The sequence below is a fragment of the Rhinichthys klamathensis genome, unplaced genomic scaffold (assembly GCF_029890125.1).
Source record: "Rhinichthys klamathensis goyatoka isolate OS25496 unplaced genomic scaffold, OSU_Roscu_1.1 h1tg000444l_1, whole genome shotgun sequence".
Classification (NCBI taxonomy): domain Eukaryota; kingdom Metazoa; phylum Chordata; class Actinopteri; order Cypriniformes; family Leuciscidae; genus Rhinichthys; species Rhinichthys klamathensis.
This window is the reverse complement of record NW_026606939.1, coordinates 70,206-95,000: the sequence shown is the minus strand read 5'-3', so window position 1 is coordinate 95,000 and position 24,795 is coordinate 70,206. Positions and strand designations below refer to the sequence as shown.

General features: G+C 37.1%; 2 protein-coding genes across 6 annotated transcripts in view; one reads left to right on the top strand and one right to left on the bottom strand.

Annotated features, from left to right (window-relative positions):
• dennd6aa (DENN/MADD domain containing 6Aa) overlaps nt 1-14,783 on the bottom strand; it is a 30,726-nt gene extending 15,943 nt beyond the window's left edge. Inside the window, exons 1-6 of the mRNA XM_056236307.1 lie at nt 14,453-14,783; nt 13,703-13,741; nt 13,563-13,605; nt 6,512-6,624; nt 4,319-4,399; nt 582-687 (exon numbers count right to left, since the gene is read on the bottom strand). Coding sequence (XP_056092282.1) covers nt 582-687; nt 4,319-4,399; nt 6,512-6,624; nt 13,563-13,605; nt 13,703-13,741; nt 14,453-14,662 — 592 coding nt within the window. The 5' untranslated portion in view covers nt 14,663-14,783. The remainder of the gene's footprint in view (nt 1-581; nt 688-4,318; nt 4,400-6,511; nt 6,625-13,562; nt 13,606-13,702; nt 13,742-14,452) is intronic.
• Nucleotides 14,784-16,679: 1,896 nt separating this feature from the next.
• slmapa (sarcolemma associated protein a) overlaps nt 16,680-24,795 on the top strand; it is a 69,915-nt gene continuing 61,799 nt past the window's right edge. For 3 of the 5 annotated variants that reach the window (XM_056236315.1, XM_056236316.1, XM_056236314.1), the window contains exon 1: nt 16,681-18,057. In XM_056236315.1, the coding sequence (XP_056092290.1) occupies nt 17,860-18,057 (198 nt within the window). In that variant the 5' untranslated portion in view covers nt 16,681-17,859. Of the gene's footprint in view, nt 18,058-24,795 lie in introns of all 5 variants that reach the window. The other 2 variants (XM_056236318.1, XM_056236313.1) reach the window with 1 other exon arrangement.

Here is a 24,795-nt window from a genome sequence, read left to right as displayed (position 1 = left end):
ATCACAGTGGTTATGAGCGTTTTTGTACTTTTGGTTGCTGTAGCGCCACCTATGGGCCAATCGGGGTCATACTCTGATAGGTTCTCCCTAAATTGAGGCCTACCATCTGGCCAGGTTTCAAGTCTCTAGCTCTTACGGTTTGGTCTGCACGATCAGTTTTACAAATCCTTACAATTACAATAGGGTTTCAGCACTTTGTGCTTGAACCCCTAATAATTAACAAATATCAACAATACATTTTTGTGAAATATTTTGCTATGCAGTTACTGTTTTTGAGGTGTTTCTGGTGGCAAGATATGGCAGGGAAGTGTTGCATTGTGGTTATGGTTGATTACAACCATTACAAGTGAAAAGCACCAGCTCCTTTTCAATGCAAGTCTACTTTTTTTTTTGCTTGTTTGTTTTCTATCCACCACACAAACATCCAATCAAAGTGCAGGATGAGTTAAGCAAGTTTCGTATACATGATGATTTTGAAATGTTGTACTAATAATGATGCTTGATTTTGCAAAGAGCACTAATGATGCAGAGTTTGATTTGTTATCAGAATTGGTTTGTTTGTCCATGTTTTCAGGACTCACCGGCCTCTAAACACGGCTCCTGTTTCTCGAAGTATTCCGGGGCGATGAGCTTCAGCAAAGAGTGGAAAAAGGTCACGTACGGCAGCTTGCTGATGAGGACCAGAGACTGGAGGAGAGACACACATGCATACATGATGAGAGAAAGGTCAAGAAGTTCACAAATCCTCTCAGGATACAGGCCAGAACACAACAGACGAGATCTTAAAGGAATAGTTCAGCTAATAGTTCATTCTCAGACTGGCATACATTCTAATATCAGTCCCTCCAGAAAACCGTGATTATGCGATCGCATGATTTAGTGCATAATCAGCCAAAGTCCGCATATTTATGCGGGGGCCGCATTTGTTCAAATACGCCGCACTTTCGCCACATAAATTGCAGATTTCCGTGCAAAATATGCGGGGCTTGCATGATTTCATAATCCTCGCATTTTTGTTGCAAAAAAGTTTGCTTCACACAAGAGCAGCCATTCCCCCCTGTTGCCATGGTAATTACGCGGCGTGAACATCATCGAAAAGCTGTAAAACAGGAGCACACTTTATTTTTATTTTTTTTATTTATTAATTTTCACAGAAGTTGTAGCATATTCCTTTTGTAAAGCTACAGAACTTGTTTGACTCATCAATGTTTTATAAGTTTGATATGTTTATTAAGGTCTGAAAAATAACAAGATGAGAACTTAAATATTCCAGCACTTTCTGTGATGTAGTTATGCTTGCTTATCATAGGAAGTAATAAGAAATTACTCTTTACATTAAGGTAGTAGCCTAGTGAGAACAGTGTTGGGGGAATCAAACCGCAGTTTTTGCAAGTTCCCGCAATTTCATCGCATAAAGTTGCATAAATATCCCGCATATTCCATCGCATTTTTTAAGAAAACGGGCCGCATAATCAAGGATTTTTGCCCGCAACAATCACAAAAAAACTCTGCGTTTTTCTGGAAGGACTGTAATATGCTGCATAAACTACTTTTAAGACACATTAATGTGTGATTTAAAGTCATTTCTGGAGCTTAATTTCATTGTATGTACATCATAATTGATCCTTCAGACTTCTATGGCTCATATAGTATGATATGGCGAGATTATTGAGAAGAAAAAAAATCAATTCTAATAAGAGACCCAAATGGTGCAAAAATATGCAATTTGGTGCAAATGCTGATATTTATATGGTCAAAAAGTAAGATGAAATTCTAATAGCTTGTAATGTAAATCAATTAGATCTTTTTGACACTAATGCAGACGCTTACATTAAATGCATATAAATATCAGTCGTCACTATATATCAACCAAAATATATTTAAATGCTTAGTTTTATGATCAAAGCTCTGTAGTTAAAACATAAACCAATGCAATACAATAATGATTGAGAAATGAAATCAAAAGCCTGATGGATCATATTTGATTTAAAAATGATGTATGGATAGTGTTCATCTTGAAACATTACTAATAATATAAAAGTTATTCTTATGTTTACATTACTTAATAAAAAACAGTAAATATTTAACCACACTAAAAGGACATTTACTTGCTTAAAAAGTATTAACTATCAAATTAGATGACAGAAGGCATGTAGTAGATTGTGTGCAACAGATTTTCAGCAACATTTTGATCATGTTGATCATTCAGAGGCTTTATAATTTTGTGTATCAAATATAATACAGTAGGCTTTATAGATTTAAGGACCAAATGCAGATGCATCAGAAATCAGTTGGAAGTGGAAAAACAACAACTGTAGAGTAGCTAACATCGTTCCGTTAGCAAAGAAAACAAACTGGGTTGTGTCGGCTCATGTCAAAAACCACAACGTTTTATAAAAGCTCAGTGAATCACCTCAAGAATTGCATAAGAAGCCGCAGGGCAGAAAAGGTCCCAGAAAGCACCTGTGTCTTCAAAAATAACGAGAATTAAAGGCTCTTGAAAAATTCCAGAACTACCAGCTAATCTCCGCCTCTATTTTAAGGGTGTGAACAACGTTCGCGCCGCTGGTGATAGATCAGAATCACACTTCAGAAAATCAGACGCAGGATGCTCGTGTGGTGTTGGGACTTGTTCAGTGCTGTGCTTAAGCGTAGCTGGCAGCGAAGGTAAAGATACTAAAACATGGGAAGCAAACTTGGGAGAAAATAGAGCGAAAAACCATTTGAGGCTTCTCACAGACTAACGTCTAAAAGTCTATTTTTTCTTTATGAAAGTTGTGGGAACACTATCATAGATTTTTTCTAGAAATGGAAACGAAAAAATATTGCTGTAGTCTCTCGGTCATGGTTATAGAGCGCAGCACTCGGGATACATAAGTAAAAACTAATTTTCTTCCTAGGGAAATTGATTTTTAACGATACACGCACATATAATGCTTTATGGGAGAAATGTATGGACAAAAACACTGTTGCACACGACTTGTGCTTCTGAGAACCCTGGAAATGTGAAAAGGGTCCATTTGAGTAGATGACAGGAACATAATGTGTATAAATTAAGATATAATGTGCACCAAATGACCAGGAATTAGCTCTTGGGTGGATAATACAAAAAAAGCTTCTTTGGAGTTGTTTATTGCTCAAATAGCAGAGCGTTGGCGCTTGCCACGCCAAGGTCATGGGTTCGATTCCCAGGGAAAGCAAGAACTGATAAGAACGTATATGTGTACCTTGAAATGCAATGTAAGTCGCTTTGGATAAAAGCGTCTGCCAAATGCATAAATGTAAATGTACAACAACTACCAAATGTCACTTTAAATCCATCCCTTCCCTGATCAACTCAATGGGCCCTATTTTAACGATCTGAAACGCAAGTAACTTTGTGGGCGGGTCTTGGGCGCTGTTGCTGTTTTACCGGCGGGATAAATGACTCTTGCGCCCGACGCAAGTTTAAAAGGGGTTGGTCTGAAATAGCTTCATTATTCATAGCTGTGGTTTGGGCGTAACGTGAAATAAACCAATCAGAGCGTCATCCAACACACCCTTTAAGAGAAGGCGCGCATGTTGCATGGCAGATTGTTATTATTATGGCGGATTTACCAGGCGCGCGCCAGGAGCGGTTCACAGCCGAGGAGACCGACGTTCTTGTCAGGGCAGTGAAAGACAGAGAAGTGACGTTGTATGGGGATGGGAGATTTTTTTTTCCTGGTTCTTGACGGACAAACTAATTTGGCAGATGTCCTTATATACATGTGTGTCTTGCCACTATTGGCAAACAGGTCTGATCCAACATTACTACGATTAGCCTGAAAAATGTGGGTAAATGTGTAAGCTAGATTTAGGCCTACATTTTTTTTTTACATCTTCATGGACACCACAATGATTTCCCTCATGTGTTAATATTTTTCCTTGTTATAATGTATGATTTGCAAAAATAAAAACTGCTGCATCTGTGTTGATGAGAGAATCAAAGTGTATGCGCGTTGTGCACCGCTACATTATGGCCAAGCATGCGCGCTTAAAATAGCATTATGAACAACGCGCGACGCGCCAATTGTTTTCTGGAACTGCAAAACAGCACTAGGGAATGTTTGCGCCGAAACACGCCTCCTTTTTGCACCGACCCGCCCAGGGAGCACAAGTTCATTCCCTAGTTTACCGGTGTGCGTCTGTGGAGGGAAAAGCCCGCTTTGCGCGGGTGCAAAATAGGAATGATACATGCGTCAGTGTACAAAGTCATTTGCGCCGGGTGCAAGATAGGGCCCAATGTCTGTCATGAGGCATCAGGTTCATGGTGAGGGCCAAATCATCTTGGTCGTACCTTCTGAAAGTAGCCCCTCTTGAGCGACTTGTCTCGCACTTGTCTGAAGTACACATACCCGTAGTAATAACCCTGATCTCTCTGTGGGAAAGAAGAAAAACATGCACATTTCCTCTTATTAGTAATGACATGCAGGGTTTGAAATTAACTTTTCACTCAATTTGGCTACTACATTTTTCAAATTCAAGTTACTGGCCATTCAGAACTTCTACTAGCCCCCAAAAAAAGAAGAAGAAATAAACCAGATTAACTAGGCCACAGCAAATATAGATTTCATACATTCATTTCTTATTCAAACAAAATCCTGTCATCCAGCCATCTCCTCCCTTCCCTTTTCATCCTCATCATTTTCACCAAAAATGTTAAACAGATCAATACAGTACAAAGAACATAAAAAAATGTGGGATGTTGGAAAATACCAATGTCTTTTCTGTTAATCAAAATCTGTTTAATCTCCGCTATTAATTCAATGAAAATGAACAAGTGCGCCGTTATTTTCTGCGTAGTGACGTGTGTGTTCAAGTAAGCACAGATTCTGCGCAATAGGCTACGCTGTATTTAATTATTAATATTTAGTATTTGGACTAAATTTGCGCAGATTTGGATTACATAAACTTCCCCAGCAAAGTGAGTATAAGTAACCTGCCAAATTGGCTAGTGATTTGACAGTGTTAACCGCCAGTTGATTTTTACCCGCATTTGACGGGTGTTAATTTCAAACCCTGATGACATGTAACAAATTACTTGCAGAAGTATTTTAGTGACATTATGATTAATTTTGGGCAGTGGTTCTCAAACCTGTCCTGGGGACCTCTCGCCACTGCACATTTTGCATGTCTCCCTCATCAGACACACCCAATTCAATGCTGCGTCCCAATTCGCATACTATCCGTCCTAAACAGGCTTTATGCCGAGCGTCACGTGACCAAACCGCAAAACGGGTCTCATTGCATCCGCTTGTCAGAGAAAGTGTTAACGGCCGTAAGAACTAACTACGATATCTATGGATTTTTAAGGTAATCAGCTAACCTACTAAGTTCACTTTGTTATTGGTGTTTTATGCTGTTTAAATATCTAAACGTTAGTGTGAAGAAGAAAAATGAAAAAACTTTTAAATATCAATCTCCACATGCGAGGGACATTGGTTATGCTCATTTTTGCTTGCTCCTTTTAAGTTATCTTGAGTAAAATCGCAAAAAATTTCATGAAGCACATACAAAAGACCTGAATCGGAAGCGATGTGATCTGTTTTCCGGCTTGGTCACGTGATGCTCGGCATAAAGCCTATAGTATTCGAATATAGAATTAGTACGTCCCAAATCGTAGTATGTTGAAATGAGTGTCCCAAAGAGACCCGGATGGTCTACTATATCCGGTCAGAATCCGAAGTGCAGATCGATGCACACTCTAACGGCTGATATTGCCCACAACCTACCGCACGTTGGACGAGGATTCGGTCAGAACTACAAACACGAGTGAAAAGTGTTTAAAAAAACTACAGACATGGAGGACATGCGAGTCCGACGGTTATGTAGAGAGGTTTAGATAAAGGGGTTTAAGTGATTAATTATCAGTATCTAACCTGACGAAAATGTATTTATTCAATGTTGTCTACATTATTATATTGCATCTGCAGTAGCATTGTGAACTTTTGTAAAGATACGTTTATAGCCATTAACTTTTAAATGCATCATTACATTCAAATTGCAAACACATGAGGAGAGTCTCGGCATGAAAGACCCACGACTGGCAGATGAACGTGCGACAACATTTCTCTCCGAAATGGTAAGAAATTATATTAGATTGAATGGAGGATTTGAACTGTGATGAGATGATTGACAGGGCAGTTTACGGTGAGAGGATGCACGCGACAGATCTGTCCGGTAAAGATGACGAAGTAGTATGTCCCAAAGCTTGCCTTCTCCTTTGCTACACACTCAAAAGTATGTACTTTTTCTTCACAAAAAGAGTACATACTTTTAGGGCGTAGTATAAGTAGGCAAATTGGGACGCAGCCCAAGTCTTGCAGTCTGTACTAATGAGCTGATAAGTTGAATCAGGTGTGTTAGGTGATGGAGACTTGCCAAACGTGCAGTGGCGAAGGGTCTCCAGGACAGGTTTGAGAACCACTGATTTAGGGCAATCTGAATGAACAAGGAGTTAATGTCGACGTCCCCAACAGTCAGCACTGACCTTGAGACAGACCGGCGCATCTCGCTCGAAGTGGTCGAGGAAACATCCGAGTGAAGACTTTCTGCCAGTGGCTTGCCGGAACCGGAAGCAGAACTGTGTGTCCCCCAGACAACCTGTGACCAGACACACAAACACTCACGTTTATCTGCAGAACTACACAGCGCAAATGTGCACAGACTGAATCAAGGACGTTTTATAGAAACCATGCTTGTTTTTTTCAAACCAAATCTGACTTATTAACTTCAACCACAATATTATTTAGTCTGCCAAAACATTGTGTTCGGCATCATCTCTCAGAAATAAAGGCCAAGGATGCAAAATTATTATATCGCTAATAGGCTTCAGTTTGCATCACAGTACAGCAAAGCCTCACTTGCCATGTTGTACAATAGACAAAAGCTATGAAGACACTTTAAATTGTTGGGAGTTTTTGAATTTTACTTTTCCATTTCCATCAATGTTTCCATAATTAAAAAAGAGACTTTAAATTGTAAATGTGCATGCACTAAACCTTTATACAGTCAACTTTTAAGATGAACTAGAAAATATGGCCTCAAAACACATGCTTAAAAAACACAAAACAACAACAGAAAGAGTACATATTGATTTCATTGGGTCTTTAAGCAAATTTGACGGTAAATCACTATGAATAAAACTAAACTTCAGATTTAAAAAAATTACCCCCACACACATATATATATACATTATTTATAAAAAAATGTATTACATGCATGTGTATATTATATATATATATATATATATATATATATATACATTACACACACATACATGTAATAAAAACATTTATACATAAAGTATATACACATACAAGTAATAAATGTATAAATAATGTGTGTGTGACAAAAAATATGTTATTAATTGTAACATAAATGACATAATAAAATACAATCTTTACTTAATCTGTAGCTCACTCTGTAGTCTCTATGATGTGTAACAAGGGAATGACATTTTCAGGTCTTCCAGATATTCACAAATAATCAAACACAAGACCCAACATCCATAAGTTAAGAAACCATCTGGACATTATTCTAGAAGAACCAACAGTATCATCACTTCAGGCTGTTCTGATGTCCCGGGCCCGATCGCTCCGGTTTAGATTAGGACAGGCATGTTTGTGTGTGTTCGTCTCTATTTTTGGCTTCTCTGCGTACAGTGATGTGTGTGGGCCACAAGGAACAAGGAAGGTGGTTTGAGCGAGTGTGAAACCGGATTACTGGATCTATCTGCAGGCCGTGACTGATGGATTACCTCATCCTCGCCTTTAACCCTTTCCTCAACACCACGGGAGTCTATAAAAAGCAGCGTTTACACAATATTTAGAGTTAATCCTACTGAATGCAGTTCAGCACACAACAACGTCCAACTACACGCTTGTTACATGCCAGATCGAGAAACCTCATTTAAATAATGACCAAGAGGTACAAGATGATCAGGACAATCATTTCATAAATAATTATGCTTCAACCCATAACTAGGGCTACATCTATTATGATAATTAAAGTGGCCAGAACATGGAAAAAACTAAAGGCAAAGAAATAAATAGGTTGACAAATATAATTTTTACAGATATACACGGGCACAAAATAGTCATGGTTGTGTGACATTTTATTCATTCATTTTTTATAATTGGACCACAATTTAAGTATTAATATTCTACGAGTTCCAGTATAATGTACTTACACTGTAAAAAGTAGTGAACAAAATAAAGATTTCTGGAGTATGTTTTACAAGAAAATACTTTTTCAGTCTTTCTTTTTCAAAATGTCACATTTAATTCAGTGTTGCTTGCCGTTCCTTTGGAATTATTTGTCACATTTACTAGAAATTTCAGTGAAAATTGTTTCTACACCAGTGTAGAAACAAAACGTGCACTTCATACATGGAGTCTCATCCATGATCATTATAAGACATTGACAGATTTAGCGAACACGAGTGAAATAAACGCAGTTGGCTGCATTGCTGCGGAGAGAGTGAACAAACACCTAATGTCTCACAACAGATGCACTTCTTCACATCTGATAGGGTGACAGGAACTCTGTTGCCACAGCAACCCACATGCTTTTCTCGTGCCTCACTCACAGCATGCGAGAAAACATGCTAACGCACACCAGAAATTTCCATATGCACAGCCTGACCCACAAACACTGGCATCTGACTCTTGGCCGGGAAAGGAACTGATGTCTGAGATGAGAGGCATTTTCACAATGGAATCAGTGAATCACAGGCTATGAGAACTGGATGCGAGACTCGCAAGTCAAATCAGGTTTGATTAGGTCACATTTATCATACGTTTACAACAGTGTAGAATGTCTCATTCACATGTATTAAAGCAATAAGACAAAATAAAATCACTGCATTCCAATGATTTTTCCACGGTTAAAGGATGTCATTCGATAGTTTGGGGTCGGTAAGATTTTTGGCTCCATTTATTTAAAAAATACAATAAAAACAGTAATGTCAAATATTACAGTTCATATTAAAGGTTTTCTATTGTAATATATTGTAAAATGGAATTTATTCCTGAATTTTCAACATCATTACTCCAGTCTTCAGTGTCACATGATCCTTCAGAAATCACTCTAATATGATGATTTGCTGCTTAAGATTATCAAGGATGAAAACAGCTCCTTTTTTATTTTATTTTAACTGTGAAACATTTTTTTCAGGATGAATAGAAAGTAAAAAAATCAGCATTTATTTAAAATAGAATCTTTTTTAAAGCTGCAGTCCGTAGCTTTTCCTCTTTGTCGCCATCTGTCTGTTCGAAATCTGTAACTGCAGTGATTCGCGGAATTATCATCTTTACGTGGGTTGTAAATCGGCATGAAACAGCGCGGATGAACACAGTGCTTTGAGGCGAGTGCTGCTGTCAGTCACCGCGCTGTGTGGATAGCCTACTGTCATACAGAATCACAGATTCACTTTTTGAAAGTTTGACCAACATAAGAATTTTCATAAGAAAATGTCTTCTGAACAAGTAAGTAACATCCATTTTTGTTCTGACCAACTAAGGGGGAAAAAGCATTCGACATGATAAGCTTCGTTAGATTTAATCAACGCGATTTACAGCAACCGTGCAAATTATAGCCTACTTTGTTCTCAAATTCATGTTAACAACATCACATCAGCATAGCGTGACTAATGTTAAATTTAATGTGTTTTATGGTTACCTGTGTAGTTCAGAATTCATATTCTCCATAATAGCAAAACGAGAAAGGCACAACAAAGGAAACTCCATAACTGTGAATTAAGAAAACGTACTGTTACACGATTGAACTATTGAAATGTCTTACTTGTTCAGCAGAAAAAAGCCGTCTCTTCTTCCGTTTTGAACCCCTTCAAAACACGGAGTTCACGCACTTTTCAAAAGCCCTGCCGATGTTTAAATCCTTGTGTTCGCATGAGACGGTTTCTTTCTCTTTCTCTAGCCACCTTAAATCCGAAGTACGAAGTCTTTTGGGTTTTATAACTGCTGAATCTCCAGTTGACACTGATGATTGTTGTTTGGATCTTTCTGGATGCCATAAGTTTAATTATGTAAAGTGCTGCGAGAAAAGCCTATACATCTAAACATCTCGTCACGCGTAGTATAGCCGAAGGAGCCGAAACTCCTTCTTTATGTGTACGGATGTGACGTACTGACGCAAAGACATGCTCGAATTTCCCGCGGAAACCCACCAGTACCACTGGAATTAAAATCATTATTACAAGCTAACCGGTTTGAATCTAGCTATGGCAAGCAGATAGTTTTGACCACTGGCAGAATAAGTTTTTTTTTAATATAATTATTTTGGATAATTTTTAACTTAAAAAAGTTACGGACTGGAGCTTTAAAATTTGAAATGTCTTTACTGTCACTTTTGATCAATTGAATGCATTACTGAATAAAAGTATTAATTTCTTCAAAAAAATATTTTTACTGACAGATTTTTGAATGCCAGTGTACTTGATGAGATCAATTTTGATTTCATGTTGACTTCTACAATGGTAAAATCATTGTATGTGCAAGTAATATGATAAATGTTAAAAAACATTTATCATTAATATGATAAAAAACCAATATTAATATATTTAAATACATGTATATTAAACGATAAAAATAATCAGAAAGCCTTTCAGAGCCTTGCTGCAAATATACTACAATCAATGTGCCACCACAATCTTTAAATGTTACTCATCCGCTCAGATTTTCAGAGCTGGAACTATCGATATGATAAAATTGCTTTTTAACTAGCTTGTAAAATATGATACACATTTGTGCTTTCAACAAGACATGCTACATCCTGTAAGATAGTGTATAGTACGCGAGCTGAAGTGAGTAGAATGATGGGATAGGGTATCTGCTCATACATCGGGTTCTCCGGTTTCAGAAAGACGACAACAGGATCAATGTCACACTGGGAGACTCACTAGAGAGTGAACTCCACAAACACACACACACCCAGAGTAAGACCGTCTGCGTGTTTACAAAGTCATTAACAGGACTGTCCTGTAATCTTCAAATCCTGTTCCTCCCCGTTTGTGCCTCATCGCTATTAATAACCCAAGTTTATTTCAAACTAAATTAACACGAGCTGAATCTGTGTGAAGAAGATCAGAGATGTCATTTTTTATCACAGCTGAGATTACTGTGGAAAACAACACCGACCGGCCGCTCTATTTACAATATTGACCAATGCCGCGGAGGACTTTTGCTAGAGATAAGCACAGTTGTCAACATAAAAACATTTTTTTATTGAAAAAAATAATAAAATAAAAAATGTGCTGTGGCCAATGAGTTTTAAAGGATAAATTAATCTAGAAATAACATTCTGTCTTCATTTATTCATTACTCAAATCGCATATATATATATTCAAATATACAGCGTGAAGATGCATCATGCCATGTTTGACATCAATTATAATGTTGCATGTCTCAAAACTGATTATGCATGGGAAAAAGCGTTCAACATTTCTTCTTTTGATTTCCACAGAAGAATATTTGGAATGATATGAGGATGAACATTTTAAATTTTAATTTTTAAAAATAGCAAGATGTTTTTAAAGATGTTCCACAAGCACAATGATAAAATTATTTTTAGAATAAAATAAAAACATAAGCGGGACTTTTAAAAGAACAACATAACCGCAAGCTGTTAGTATAAGATCTGAGGAGCATCAGAAGAATCTCAGCTCAAAATCAACAGGGTGATTCCTTAACATTGACCTTACTCAGTAACAATAGTGAACGGAGGAGAAAATATACTGTTACAGAGTATCTGTTACAAATGCACATATTGACCTACCAAGTGACGGTTCATTAATATCTCTAATACAGAACAGTCAGATAGCATTTCACAACCCACGCTGTGAGTTCATTTCTGAATATGAATGTGCTTGCTGGAGAGAGAGGATGTCGAGGTCTCATCCCACACACATTAGTGTAAGACACACGGGTCATAGTACTCACTCAGATGAATTACAATCCTCTAGATCAAACCTTAACGTAGGAAAACACACTACACACATTCTACAACTGCACTGCTTAATCACAACACAGACACTTTGAGCACAAGACAGACTCAAATACAGTATGGAAAGTGATTGACATTTATGCCAGTTTTAAAAATACATTAATAATAATAATCACTGAGAGAAGAATCATCTGAACTGCATTATAAAATACAAAGATACTGAAAAAAACATGATAGCTGAATAAACTTCCTTTCCATTAGCTTTCAGCTTTGACTCTGTGATCTACTAAACGTTTCAGAGTCAAAACATTAAGGCCTGGGGCCTGTACCATGATGGTAGTTGAACAAACTCAGGGTTACAGGATTAGTTTTGAGTTGACAAAACCAAACCAATCCAACCAGGCTATGTTGGTACCATGACACTCATCATCAACTTTCTCTGTCAACTCAGGCTTTGATCCTGAGTTTAGGAGTGATATCAGTAGCGAACAGCCAATCACATGCTGAGAAAGAGTGAAACTGAGATTAATTTCTCGCGAGAGAAGCAGTGAGATTCACATCTCTCTTTTGCAAGAATATTACAAGATTGAAAAATAGTAAGAATTTAAACAAATTTACACAGCAAGAAGAAAATAGCTGTCTATGAAAGAGGATAACTAAAAAGTCTGCTATATCAGTGCAAGTAAAAGTTGTGAAGTTAGTTTATACAATTGATAAAGGTATTATCAATAGGAGTGAATTGAACATTTAAGATCACATGTAGTAAATGTATAGTTTATCTATTGATTCTAAAGCATATTTATATTACATTTATATATTTATTAATTTAAACTGTGCATACTAAAAATTGTTTAACTAAAATTGTACATGTGTGATCGATTAAGGTTATAATAATTACATAAATAATATCCAGATCATACAACATTTTTATTCTAAATAAGTATTAGTAAAAGCCAGACAATTTTGTATTCAAAAATCATTTGCCATGTAGTAACCTTAATTTGGAGTAGAAACAGGTGCAGTGACTTTATCCTATCAGACATGCGTCACTTTGCTCACAGCTGATTGGTCCAAGTTCAGTTTAAGATCTCTTACCTGGAACATAACCTGCCCCGGACCAGGTTAGCCGTGGAGTGTGAGTTACTATGGTGATGAACACTGCTAAAAGCCAAACCACTTTCATGGTACCTAAAACCCTGGGTACTTAGCGCAAACTAAACTGAAACATAGCTGGCTAGCCACCTAAACCGGCTTCATGGTATAGGCCCCAGGTTTCACAGACAGGGCTTAGATTAAGCCAGGATTAGGCCCTAGTTTAATTAGGACATTTAAGTAGCTTTTATAAATGTGCCTTAGAAAAAAAGACTGGTGTGCATCTTGAGACAAAAAATGACACTGACATATTTTTAGATATGACAGTGCAAGTTGCTTTCAGTTAAAACCACTCAAACATGCATTGTAGTCTAGGACTAGGATTAAGCATTCTGTGAAACCAGGTGACAACATCTGTGCATCAAATGTTCATTATTCACAGCAGACACGTGAAGAAAAGGCATAGTGAAGAAATGCAATTTTACCTGAATTGGAGTCTGGGAATGAGAGATAGCATATACTTGTTTTCTAAAATGAGAGAAACAAAAGAACACTCAATATTGACTTATTAATGGAATTAATGGTTTTATCCAGCTTGATAATATAAAACAGAAAGCTTTTGTACCTCTTTTTCGGTGAGTTTGGAGTGGTGTGGGTAGATCACCTGCAGTAGAAAGAATAACAAGGAAAATGTGAGAATGTATTTTTAAAACTGCATTTCACTAAAATATGCATAAATGGCACATAGTAGTAATTGTTAGTCATGGCCATTGATGCCTTTCGAGTCGAAACATTGAGGGAGACTGAACGCTAAAATCACCTTTTACAGTTGGCTTTACTTGGTTGTATAAGATGTTTTTGTTGTTGTGGTTGTGAAACCAAGCTTTAGGAATGGACAATAATGATCTTATTCAGTTTGGAGTTCAGTAGTTGTTGTTGTCTTTTATTCTAAGTATCTAAGTGCCTAAGTTCAGACAACTGATGATTAGATCAACACACTGAGTATTCAGGACAGATAGCAGTCCTGATAAACCCTTAGCTGTCAGACAAACAAACTACACACATAATGTGCACAGACATCAGATTATTACATCAGGAAATGGCACAATTAAACGAGAATATGTTTAATGCACAAATGTGTCAAAGCTACTGAAACCTTTCAGACGTATTGACCCAAATATTTCCGATGAACTGCTTACACTGGTTCAGCAGCATCCATATATTTGTACTTTTTGATGACTCAACTATTTTTTTGTTAGCAATAGCCACAGATGCTAGCAGGTTTTTCCATTGACTTCCACACAGTTAGCCGGCTAGCAGGCGAACTCACAGCTGACAGCAGAACAGACAGCACTAGTATGACAGTTTTCTGTACCTCCACAGCTTGCCCGAGCTCCAGATCGAAGCCGACCACACAGATGCAGTGAAGCCAGGAGGAGAAGCGATCCCACGGCAGCAGTAACGGCTCCGGCTCCTCTAGTGCTGGAGGCCCATCGACGGGCATTTCCTCGGCCGGAGAAACTCTCAGCGTGTCTTCTGGCTCCTCGAGCTGATCTTCCAGTTCCCCAGACCCCTGAAAGGCCATGGTGATACCCTCAGGTGGGTTCGGACTCGGTTTATTGATGAAAACTACAGGAACTTGAGCTGTAAATACAAACACGTCCAGGATGAAAGGGGCGGGGCTTGCGTGGAGAGCGTGCTGGCGTCATGAGTGAGCTCAAGATCTGTACGGGAGCGCGCACGCAGCCACAGTATCCTGTATGATATGTGTATAATGGTGATGTCCTTTTTTTAATTTACGAATGACATTTTAGAATGTAAAGAACAAAACATTGCGCAAATTATTTATTTTATTAGAAAAACATCATAAAAAGAAGTCGTCTCCTTTGCAAACCAAATTTCCAAAAAACAAATGACTTTTTAAATTATACATAAATCTTTTTGGAATTCTGAAAATTAAAGCACTGAAATGTATGTATTTTCCCCCCTTAATTGTTCTTGTGGTATTGAATAAAAAAATGAGTTATAACTCTTAATTATTTAAACAGGCTTATTTATGATTGCTCGTTGAGCAATATCTTGTTCTTCTGTGTATATTATGCTTTGTCTAATGTTATGCTGATGTTTTTAGGAAGATTTGTAAGGTGACCTTGAGTGAAAGGCACCTATAAACAAAATGTATTATTATTAATATTTTTTATTTAGACAGAAAGCATAGACAGTTCATGCAACTGTGAAAAATATATAAAAAAAAATAATATAAAAAATAATAATAATTATCTCATAATTCAATCTTTGCATATTAATGTAGGCTAATTTATTTAATCCAATAATGTAATTTGTATGTCAAAATGGTTTAATTTTTGGCTTAAATATAGTTTTATAAGACTTATATGTGGACTTTGCACACTTGCTGAGAGTAATATTTTTTTTTGTTATGTAGTTAATATTGTGGCCTATAAGTGGCACTTTAACATCTTATAATGTCCCATGTGCATCATTGAACCACACCATTGTTTGCATATGTTCCAGTGATCACTTAATTACTTCTTATGGGTCACATAAGAACCAAGACAAAGCAATTGGATTAGCCTTAGCAAGACATTCGAGTCAAATCAGCATGCTCTATTTGGAATGACAGATGTTCAGTGTAATTTAGTCCACAGATTCCAAATCCAAACAGAGGGACTGGGGGCGGGGTTAGCTTTGAAACCCTCTCCTCCTTTCTGAAACAAAAATACTTTCGGTTGATTTTGAACTCCAAAAATAACTTTACTTTTACTGGGAGCCTGGAGCAAGAAGCACCTTCCAATTGCTTTGATTCAGCCAGTATATGCATTTGTTTTATACTGTCTGTTTTATAATTGGTTAATAAATATTAAGTAAACACTCTTCAGTTTATGTATATGCCATATGTAGCCTATACTTTTTTTTTTTAAATGAATATGTTGGACCAGAGAGTGAGGGAAAAGTGGCCAGCATTGATGGGAACTCCTTCAGTGCTGTTTTTAAAAGGGATTCTAGGATGCACCTCACAAGAATTTACCTAATATTCATAAAGGTTGTGATCATTTTAATACGGACATTTAGACAGAAATGTAATACAAAATAAATAAATAATGTTTAAATAAATACATAAATGTATAAATAAATCCTTGTGCAAAAAAATATTATTATATTTATTTCCACATGGATTTATTTGCATGAATACAAATAAATACAGAATAAGAATAATAAAATAGATAAGAATAATAAAATATAATAAATATAATAATATAATAAATATATCAATAAAGAAACACTTTAAAATAAATATAAAAATAAATATATAATAAATAAAACAATAACAAATTAAAATAATAAAATAAATGCAAAAATAAATACAGAAAATAATAAATAAAGTGAAATAAGTAATACAGAAATTAATTCAGGAATAAATTTCATTATAAAAATTGTATCAAGCCATTTATTCGTATTTTTACATTTTGTTATTTATTTATTGTTCATTTCTTTAGATTTCTTCAGTGCCACCATTTATTTTCTTTCCAACGCAATTCAAAAGCCCCGCCCCCATATAGCGTCATCACAGAGTCCCCGCCCCTTTCTCGGTGGTGCGCGAGCCCCGCGGCGGTTTGTGGCCGGTGTATGTGTGTGTGTATCTCTTCGGGAGGACGACTTACTTCCAATTATCCCCTCTCACACAACGATTTTTCATCCCGTTTTCAGTGTCCCCGGGACCGAAGACTTCCATGGCTTAACGCGGAATCGTGTCACGGACTTTATTCGTTTATGAGTTTCTTTTCTGGGGAATTTTTCGCGTCTCTCAGCGAGCTAAGCTAGTTATCGAGCTCGCGAGCTAGTACGGGATTTACGTAAATTCTCCGCGTATGAAAGTTCCACGGACCAAACAATACTGGATAAATCCACTCGGAATTATTTATAAAGTCACTTTCAGTCCGGGCGGCTTGATAAGGAGAAGATAAAGGGCCACCGTTACCTCAGCGAAGCTAACGAGCTAATATGAAGTTAGCCAGCTAACGCTCTCGTGTGTAAGAAAACACCCTCCGCGCGAGCGTTTTCTAATGCCTAACATTGAATTTTGTCATTTTAATGTTGGGTTAATTAGGTCTTTGTGCTTCTGTTTTCACATTCAATGCCTGCTCTGTTTAGGGGAGTGGTGGGTTGATGGTCTGTCTAGCATACTTCAGTCAAACCCACTCACATTAATAATCTTCATTAGGGTTTAACAGTCACATTAGTGCGTTTTGTGCACGTTAATCTAGAAATCACTGCAATCTTAATCTAGAAACGCAAATGGACTGTTATTTTTGGGGGGAGTAACGTTACACGTTAACTGATCCAACAGGTTATCAGGATATTAGTGTTACTCGATTGTTTATTCGCCAGGCCTATGTTTGTTAAGGGGGGTGAGGATGAATTGTGCAGGGTACGAGGTGTAACAGGTCGAGTAGTGGACTGTCATCAGAAAATACAGACTTGTATGGAATTGGGCAGCTGTATTGGGTTTGGTTCGGCATCATGGGGGTCTCGCAAGGGGGCAAGAAATCAACTACATAGTGTCTAAGTACAGGCTTGTGGACGTAATGTAGTCGGTTTAGCAGAAGAGCCTCGTCTTTTCTTGATAGTTGATATTTTTGTCGTATTACTATGTGCATTGGTCTCCTGATAATTCATTAAAGTGAATTGGAGCAACAGGTCAGTCTGGATCAAGAAACACTGTCTTTCGTCTCTGGTTGGAGTAACACTCCCAAGCCATCCTCAATGCCTTCAGCGCTGGCCGTGTTCACCTGCCGCCCGAATTCACACCCGTTTCAGGAACGTCATGTCTACCTGGATGAGCCGGTCAAGATCGGGCGCTCCGTGGCCCGGTGTCGCCCTGCCCAGAACAACGCCACCTTCGACTGCAAGGTGTTGTCCAGGAATCACGCTCTGGTGTGGTTCGACCACAAGACAGGAAAGGTAAGTCAGGTGTTGTTGCAGAACAGGTCAGATTGGCTCGTAATTCAACTGCTTGTTTGACACACAGATGAAAAATGAACCTCGAGCTGTCTTGATTTAACAAGACTCTCTTCTCTCACTATCTGGCAGGTTGTCATAACTGTCTACATTAGGATTATATACGTACAGTGGTCCCCACCCAAAAATATTTAGACATTCTAAGCCACAATTAATGTCTGAATGTCGTTGCATTAAATGTAATAAGAGAACAAGCTTTTTACTTTTCCTAGCTAATTGACTTAAAATCAGCAGTTTTTTTAAATAGAGGGGGGATGGGTGACAAAATATATAAAATCAAGCCCTTAATAAAGGTTGATTATTTCAGTTTATTAATAATAATATTAAAATTAATTGTATGAATAATACATTAATTTAAGTACTTTTAAGTCATACTGTGGCCCTTGGAAGTGTGCTGAGGGCCCCTAGTAGGTCCAGGCCCTATGGTTGAAGACAATTAAAGCAGGCTTTTACTATCTTAAATAAGTAAATTACACAAGTTGACCTCTGCCTCTCTAGGGACGACATATTCAACATTGTACATTTTAAAGTTAAAAATCCTCCAACCCATTTTCAGTGTCCAAATTGAACAGAGTTAAATAGTCTTTGCATTGACTTGTACCTGGACTTTATAGGGGTCATCGGATGCCCATTTTCCACAAGTTGGTATGATTCTTTAGGGTCTTCATGTAAAGTTTGTAACATACTTTGGATAAAATTCCTTAATGGTCGTGTAAAACAACACCCTTTTTACCTCCTCTAAAACAGCTCTGTTCACAGCGACCTGTTTCGGTGCAAGTCTCTTTAAATGATAATGAGCAATATGGGAAATATGCTAATACGGACAGTCCGTCAGTGGTCGTGGGCGGAGCATGAGCAATATGACATCATATTGCTCAGAAAATTTTCAAACGGCTTGATTATTGAGTGTTTAGACTTTTTGAGGATTAAAAAAAGGAGTGAATTGATTTTTTCATTGTATGGTGGTTGTGTGTGTCCACACACTGCAAAGACACATTTATATGCAAACACCATATAAAAGTGAATTTTGCATCCGATGACCCCTTTAAAGTGGACTCAAGCCTCGTTTTACATCTACATTACACTCACACTGGTCCTTCAGGAATCCAAACAATTAGAATATAATAATAAAAATACTTATTTAATATTGTCCCCAAGACTGTTGCCATAGGCAATTGAATGGGGAAACACATTGACCCATAACATCTCTCGTGAAAGGTGACGGAGCATTTTTTACAGCATCTGATGAACTGTTTGAGACTATCATGCGTGACATTGCTGGTCTGTCTAACAGGAGTAAAACATTGCTGTAGCATTTCTATCCTCTATGTGTTGTTGAAAATCTAAAATGATGGCTCTTAATTCTGGTTTGGCTTGTGAAATTGGATGCCCAGGGTTTTTAGCTGCCTGGTACGTACATTAGTGTGGCTTTCACAGCGCCATGTGTGAATGAAAGTGTAAAATAATCCCGTTGAAAGCAGCAGAACATAGGCTGTAATATCAAGGTACATGCTCTTAGTGTGCGTTTTGGTTTAATGCTGGTAATGCACTGTGTTCTACTTTCAGATGACACGTTTTGACATTGCAAGTGCACATAACTTGTTTTCCCCCGTAGGCAAGCTTATCGTCGCTTTCAGAATATCTCCAACACACTGCAGTGGTTCTCTTTGGATGGTTAAAGAAAGATTTTGGGTGACTGTATATGTGATGCAAGTAGGGCTGGGTGATAAAACGATAATTATTATCGCAATGCAATTTTCCTCAATATAATTATTAGGGGTGTAACGATATTCGAACCGAACCGAAAAACCGCGATACAGAACACACGATTCGAATCGCGATACTCTCATTGCGTACCGAACACGCCCCTCCCCGCCCCCTGCTACCCCGGCCCCGCCCAGCCCGGCTCAATGGACCTCATGTCTTGTGTACAGTACACAACGAATTCAGTTTTGTAGCTAACCACCATTAACACCAAATAACAAGCTCCGTGTTTTGTTACTTTCGATAATAAGCAAGGTGTAATCTTTCAAATTTGTCTATTTGATACGAAATTCAAACAATAAATGGCGTTTTGGCGCTCTTTGATGTGGCGTGACAGATCGCTCTATGCCTACTAAGCTCCTCATTTCAAACGGCAACGCGGCGCGCGGGTAAACGCGATCATCTCTTCCTCAGTTACGGAATGGACACCTGAAGGTATGTTGAAAGATGCAGTATACTTACTGAAAGGCATCATAACTCGTGTAATCGCTCAATCAGTGTTTCAGCAGCGGAAAGACGTCAATAAAACAGCATAGCTTGTCACTAGCATTATATTTACCTCAACAGGCAAGTGATTCAGTGTCCACAACTTCCTATAAATGGTTCCTATAAATGAACTCTTGCACTAAATAAATGCACCATGTTAGCCTTTTTTAATTTTTTTTTTAATTTTACTTAACCTGTTAATGATATCTTGATTATTTAATGTATGTTTTAAATATCTTTCATGAAAATGACAACTGTGTAAAGTATTATATTTCAATAACAAATTAGAGTAAAACACAAGTTAATGCAAAAACTGCCTTGTGTTCAGTTTACATGTTTTCATACAATGTGTTGTGTGTTGATTATTATATCTAAAAAATAAATAGCATCTGAATTTAGGTTAAAAGTCTAGGCTACAACCTTTAATGTTATAGTAATGTGCGGCTCCCTATATAGTTTACAGATTTAGCAGATTTTTTTTTAATCCTTGTGAAACGTTTAATTGTAATTGAATTAATTTAAAGACAAAGACAATTTTTTCGTTAAACCACTGTTTAAAAAAGAAAAGGAAAAAAAAGAAGCAATTTTAGCTTTCTAAACCGAACCGAATCGAACCGAACCGAGACGTCAAAACCGTGGGAAAACCGAACCGTCAATTTTGTGTATCGTTACACCCCTAATAATTATAGCAAAAGTTTGATTGTTTATGCACCAAAAGTGGAATGAAACAGCGCTAATCATTTGAACCGCGCCACACGGACCATTTATCCGCTTACTAGAGCAGATGCGTTTACTCGCTGACCGGGAAAACTCCTGGTGCTCCACGTGTCATGGCCAGTCCACCCCTGAACTGCACCATGGTAATATTATGGCAGAAATGTGGTATATATTCATATCGAATTTTAAAAGAGTAATGGAATATAATTATAGAATTTTTTTGTAGCTGTAGCATTTCCGCATCTGTATTTATACAAAAAAATGTATTCCGGCTATAATTACATTTTACCATGGTAGTGAGGTGCTATATGCGTGCGTGGTTTTACCAATGGTTATCATGATCTATAGCCTAAATGTATGATGCTATAGATGACAAATGGTTCTTAAATAAATAGCTCAAACAGTCAGAATGTAAAAATTTGACCCTATGATGTTTAAATTTTTTACGTATTTACTGTTTTTGTTAAAGGGGTGGTTGAATATGATTTCACTTTTCTAACTTTAGTTAGTGTGTGATGTTGCTGTTTGAGTATAGACAACATCTGCAAAGTTACGACGCTCAAAGTTCAAAGCAAAGGGAGATATTTGCTTTTAAAGAAATAGTTTTTTAAGGACTACAACAAACGGCTGGTAGGGACTACACCACATTCCTCCAGGGTTAGTGATATCAGTGATTATCAAGACAGAATATGCTAATCAATGAGTAGAAGATAACTACACATGAGCTACATAAATTCATCAACTAATAAATGTCCTGTTGTTTCTACATGTTGTCACTTCTTCTTGAGTCTCTCCATTATTGTCTGACTCCATTTGAACATAAACATTGACATTTTCAGTGCATGTCTGTGTGAGGTAATAGGACACAAGCTGTTGAAGCTCCGCCCCCTGTGCTGAGAGCAGCAGCTCATTTGCATTTAAAGGGACAGACACAAAAACAGCGCGTTTTTGCTCACCCTAAAAAAGTACAACTTTAACATGCTATATAAAAATATATGTGGTTTTTTTTTTTAGCTAAAACTTCACATACACACTCTGGGGACATCAAAGACTTATTTTACATCTTGTGAAAAGGGCTTTTTACCACCCCTTTAATGAACATAAATTTGTATCCCAACTCAAGCTACTTGGCAAGCTATATTATTAATATTGCACCCTGCACTGCAAACTGTGCCGAAGATACACGTCATCTAAGTCAGCCAGGAAACACAAACTATCAACCTGCAGAAACTAATAAATAAATAATTTTTCTATTAGGATATTTCTTTTAAGGAAAAAAGACTGAAAAAATTATTTTACTTAAGTTAACTCGTGCATATTTTGATGAAATATTTTATCATTATAAATCTTTTGAATATTCTACCTCAGATTTGTGAAATGTTAACCTGTTTGGCAAGTTTTCTGACAATAAAGAGTGTTATAAAAACACATTTAACTGTCTGGTTTCTACAACTTTCATTCAAGATCGGAAATCTACCTTTGAAAGAAATAAAGATTTGACATTTATTGTAATGATTATTATCATATCAATATGGACTGATAAAACATTTTATTGTGATAATTCTTTGGCCATATCACCCAGCCCTAAATGTAAGGATATCTTTATTTGTTGTTAGTACAGTTTGCATGTGTAAAGAGGTTTTCTGTACGTCTGGCAGTGTGTAGGTGTGTTTTGCATGTGAAGAGGAAGTATTTGAGTGAAGTTTTACCGCCATCATTCTCGGGTATAATTTCTCAGCTGTTGTGAAATAATTGCAGTTATGGTTGCTAACTTCAGTCGTGTAGATTAAGGTGTGGTGTTTGAATTAAGGGAGTGCTGCACATTACAAAACCAGGTGAGGCAATTAACCCTTCACAAACAGCATTTGCTTTTACTGAAAAAGTCTAATCGGCTAAATATTACCAATACCAAAGAATGTTTATTAAAAAAGAACCGCAGGCTTTGATGTTGTAGCTAAAAATAAATTTTATTTAGTAATTGCGAACCTTACTTGAACCTAAAGGTCAGAGAAAGAAATTCTTATAACTTTAACCGCATATATTCCAATATAAGCCTAGTTGTTTTTGCTTAATATTCACCCCATGTTTTATATATTAACATTACAGTTAAAGTGTGTTTGATAATCTAGACTGAATCTCATTTGATTTAATGCATAAATGCATAACTACATTTTTAGCTCGCATCAAAAATCATGAACTGGATCCATGTTTCTTGGTTACAGGCTACAGCAGTGAGATGCATTGTTGTTCTGGTTATATCAATCTCTATTTCTGCTCATAGAGAACTGGATACACTCCTGCATTTAAATTAGCTTGTCAATCCCAACACTTTGCATTATGTCTGTGACATTAGAAGTGGATGTCATTTCGTCATTGTAATTGTCATTTAGTAATTAACTTGTTACTTGGCAATCGTTAAGATATTTTCTAATTGCATTTGCTGGGCTTTTTTCTTCCCTTAATCCATTTACATCTGGGTCTAAGTTGCTTACATTTTATCAGCTGCTTCTTGTTATTGACAGTGTAAAGAATGAGAATCCTAGTAGCGTCTATTTGCTCTCAGGGATGAGGTGTCCAGTCCACATAGGACATTGCAGGAATGACCTGAAGAAACTTTGCTCCCATTGGCAAGGTCTCTGTCGGAAAGAGGTGCCAAGATGAAGCTTTCTAAACTGGGCCAACCAATTGTTGGTCTAATGTGACATAGTGCCAATATCACCACCTGTCCACTGGCTTTGTAAAACAGTGTAATACACATGTGGGCATTGCTAAAAAGCTGGCAATTGCAACTGTGTGCCTGAGAATTGTGCTTTGTATTTATAGACATCAATCAAAGCTGCACAGCCGCTAATAGTGTCTGGATGACTGTTCTTACGTCTGACTCTGCTATTTCTTCTAATGGATATGGCAAAATGACATCCATGAGATGAAGCCAGTGTGTTTCCAAGATTGTCCTGCCAGACTCTGGACTGTCATCCTTTCCAAATGTCCATGCTCTTGTTAGACCAGTTTTTAATTAATGTAATTCACTTTTTCATTATGTTTTACTTCCTGATTTGAGTTTGTGAATGCCCAGGTTTGCTTTGATCTGCTTGCGTTGTGTTTCAATGGATCATGTGCGGTTTTTGAGTCACGGATCGGATCATTTTTCAGATCAGCAAGAAAAAAATATTTGGGGGGTGGTGGGATGGGTAACTTTGCTTTCCATTTATTACTTAAAGTACACTTTTAAGTACTCCGATACTACAGAAAAAACTACTTGCCTAAGTAATTAAGTTAAAATATTATTACAGGCAAGTGAACAGTCAGTAAAAAATAAGAACAAATGGACTAATTACAAGTATAGATAAATACAATATAACAAAGTTACAAATAAAGTAAAGTCTAACTGTAGGATTCGTGTCAGAATAATTAAATGTAAAATAACACTATAATTGGATGTGGATGATAACCTGATCTACCATTCCTGCGCTATAGGCTATATATATATATATATATATAATGCTCCAAGTCCACTATCTTTCTGTAACGATTCTAATGACAGAAGTTTTGCTTCGCTTACACATGTGCGGACCCCACACTTATGTATGCCGACTTAAATTTGAGAGGACTACGGTTTAAATATTTGGCTTGAACAACCATAGCATTTACTTGAAGTGACCACGTCTAAATGCTGGAACTGCTTTCTTGATTGAGAGCTGTGTGCTAGATCCA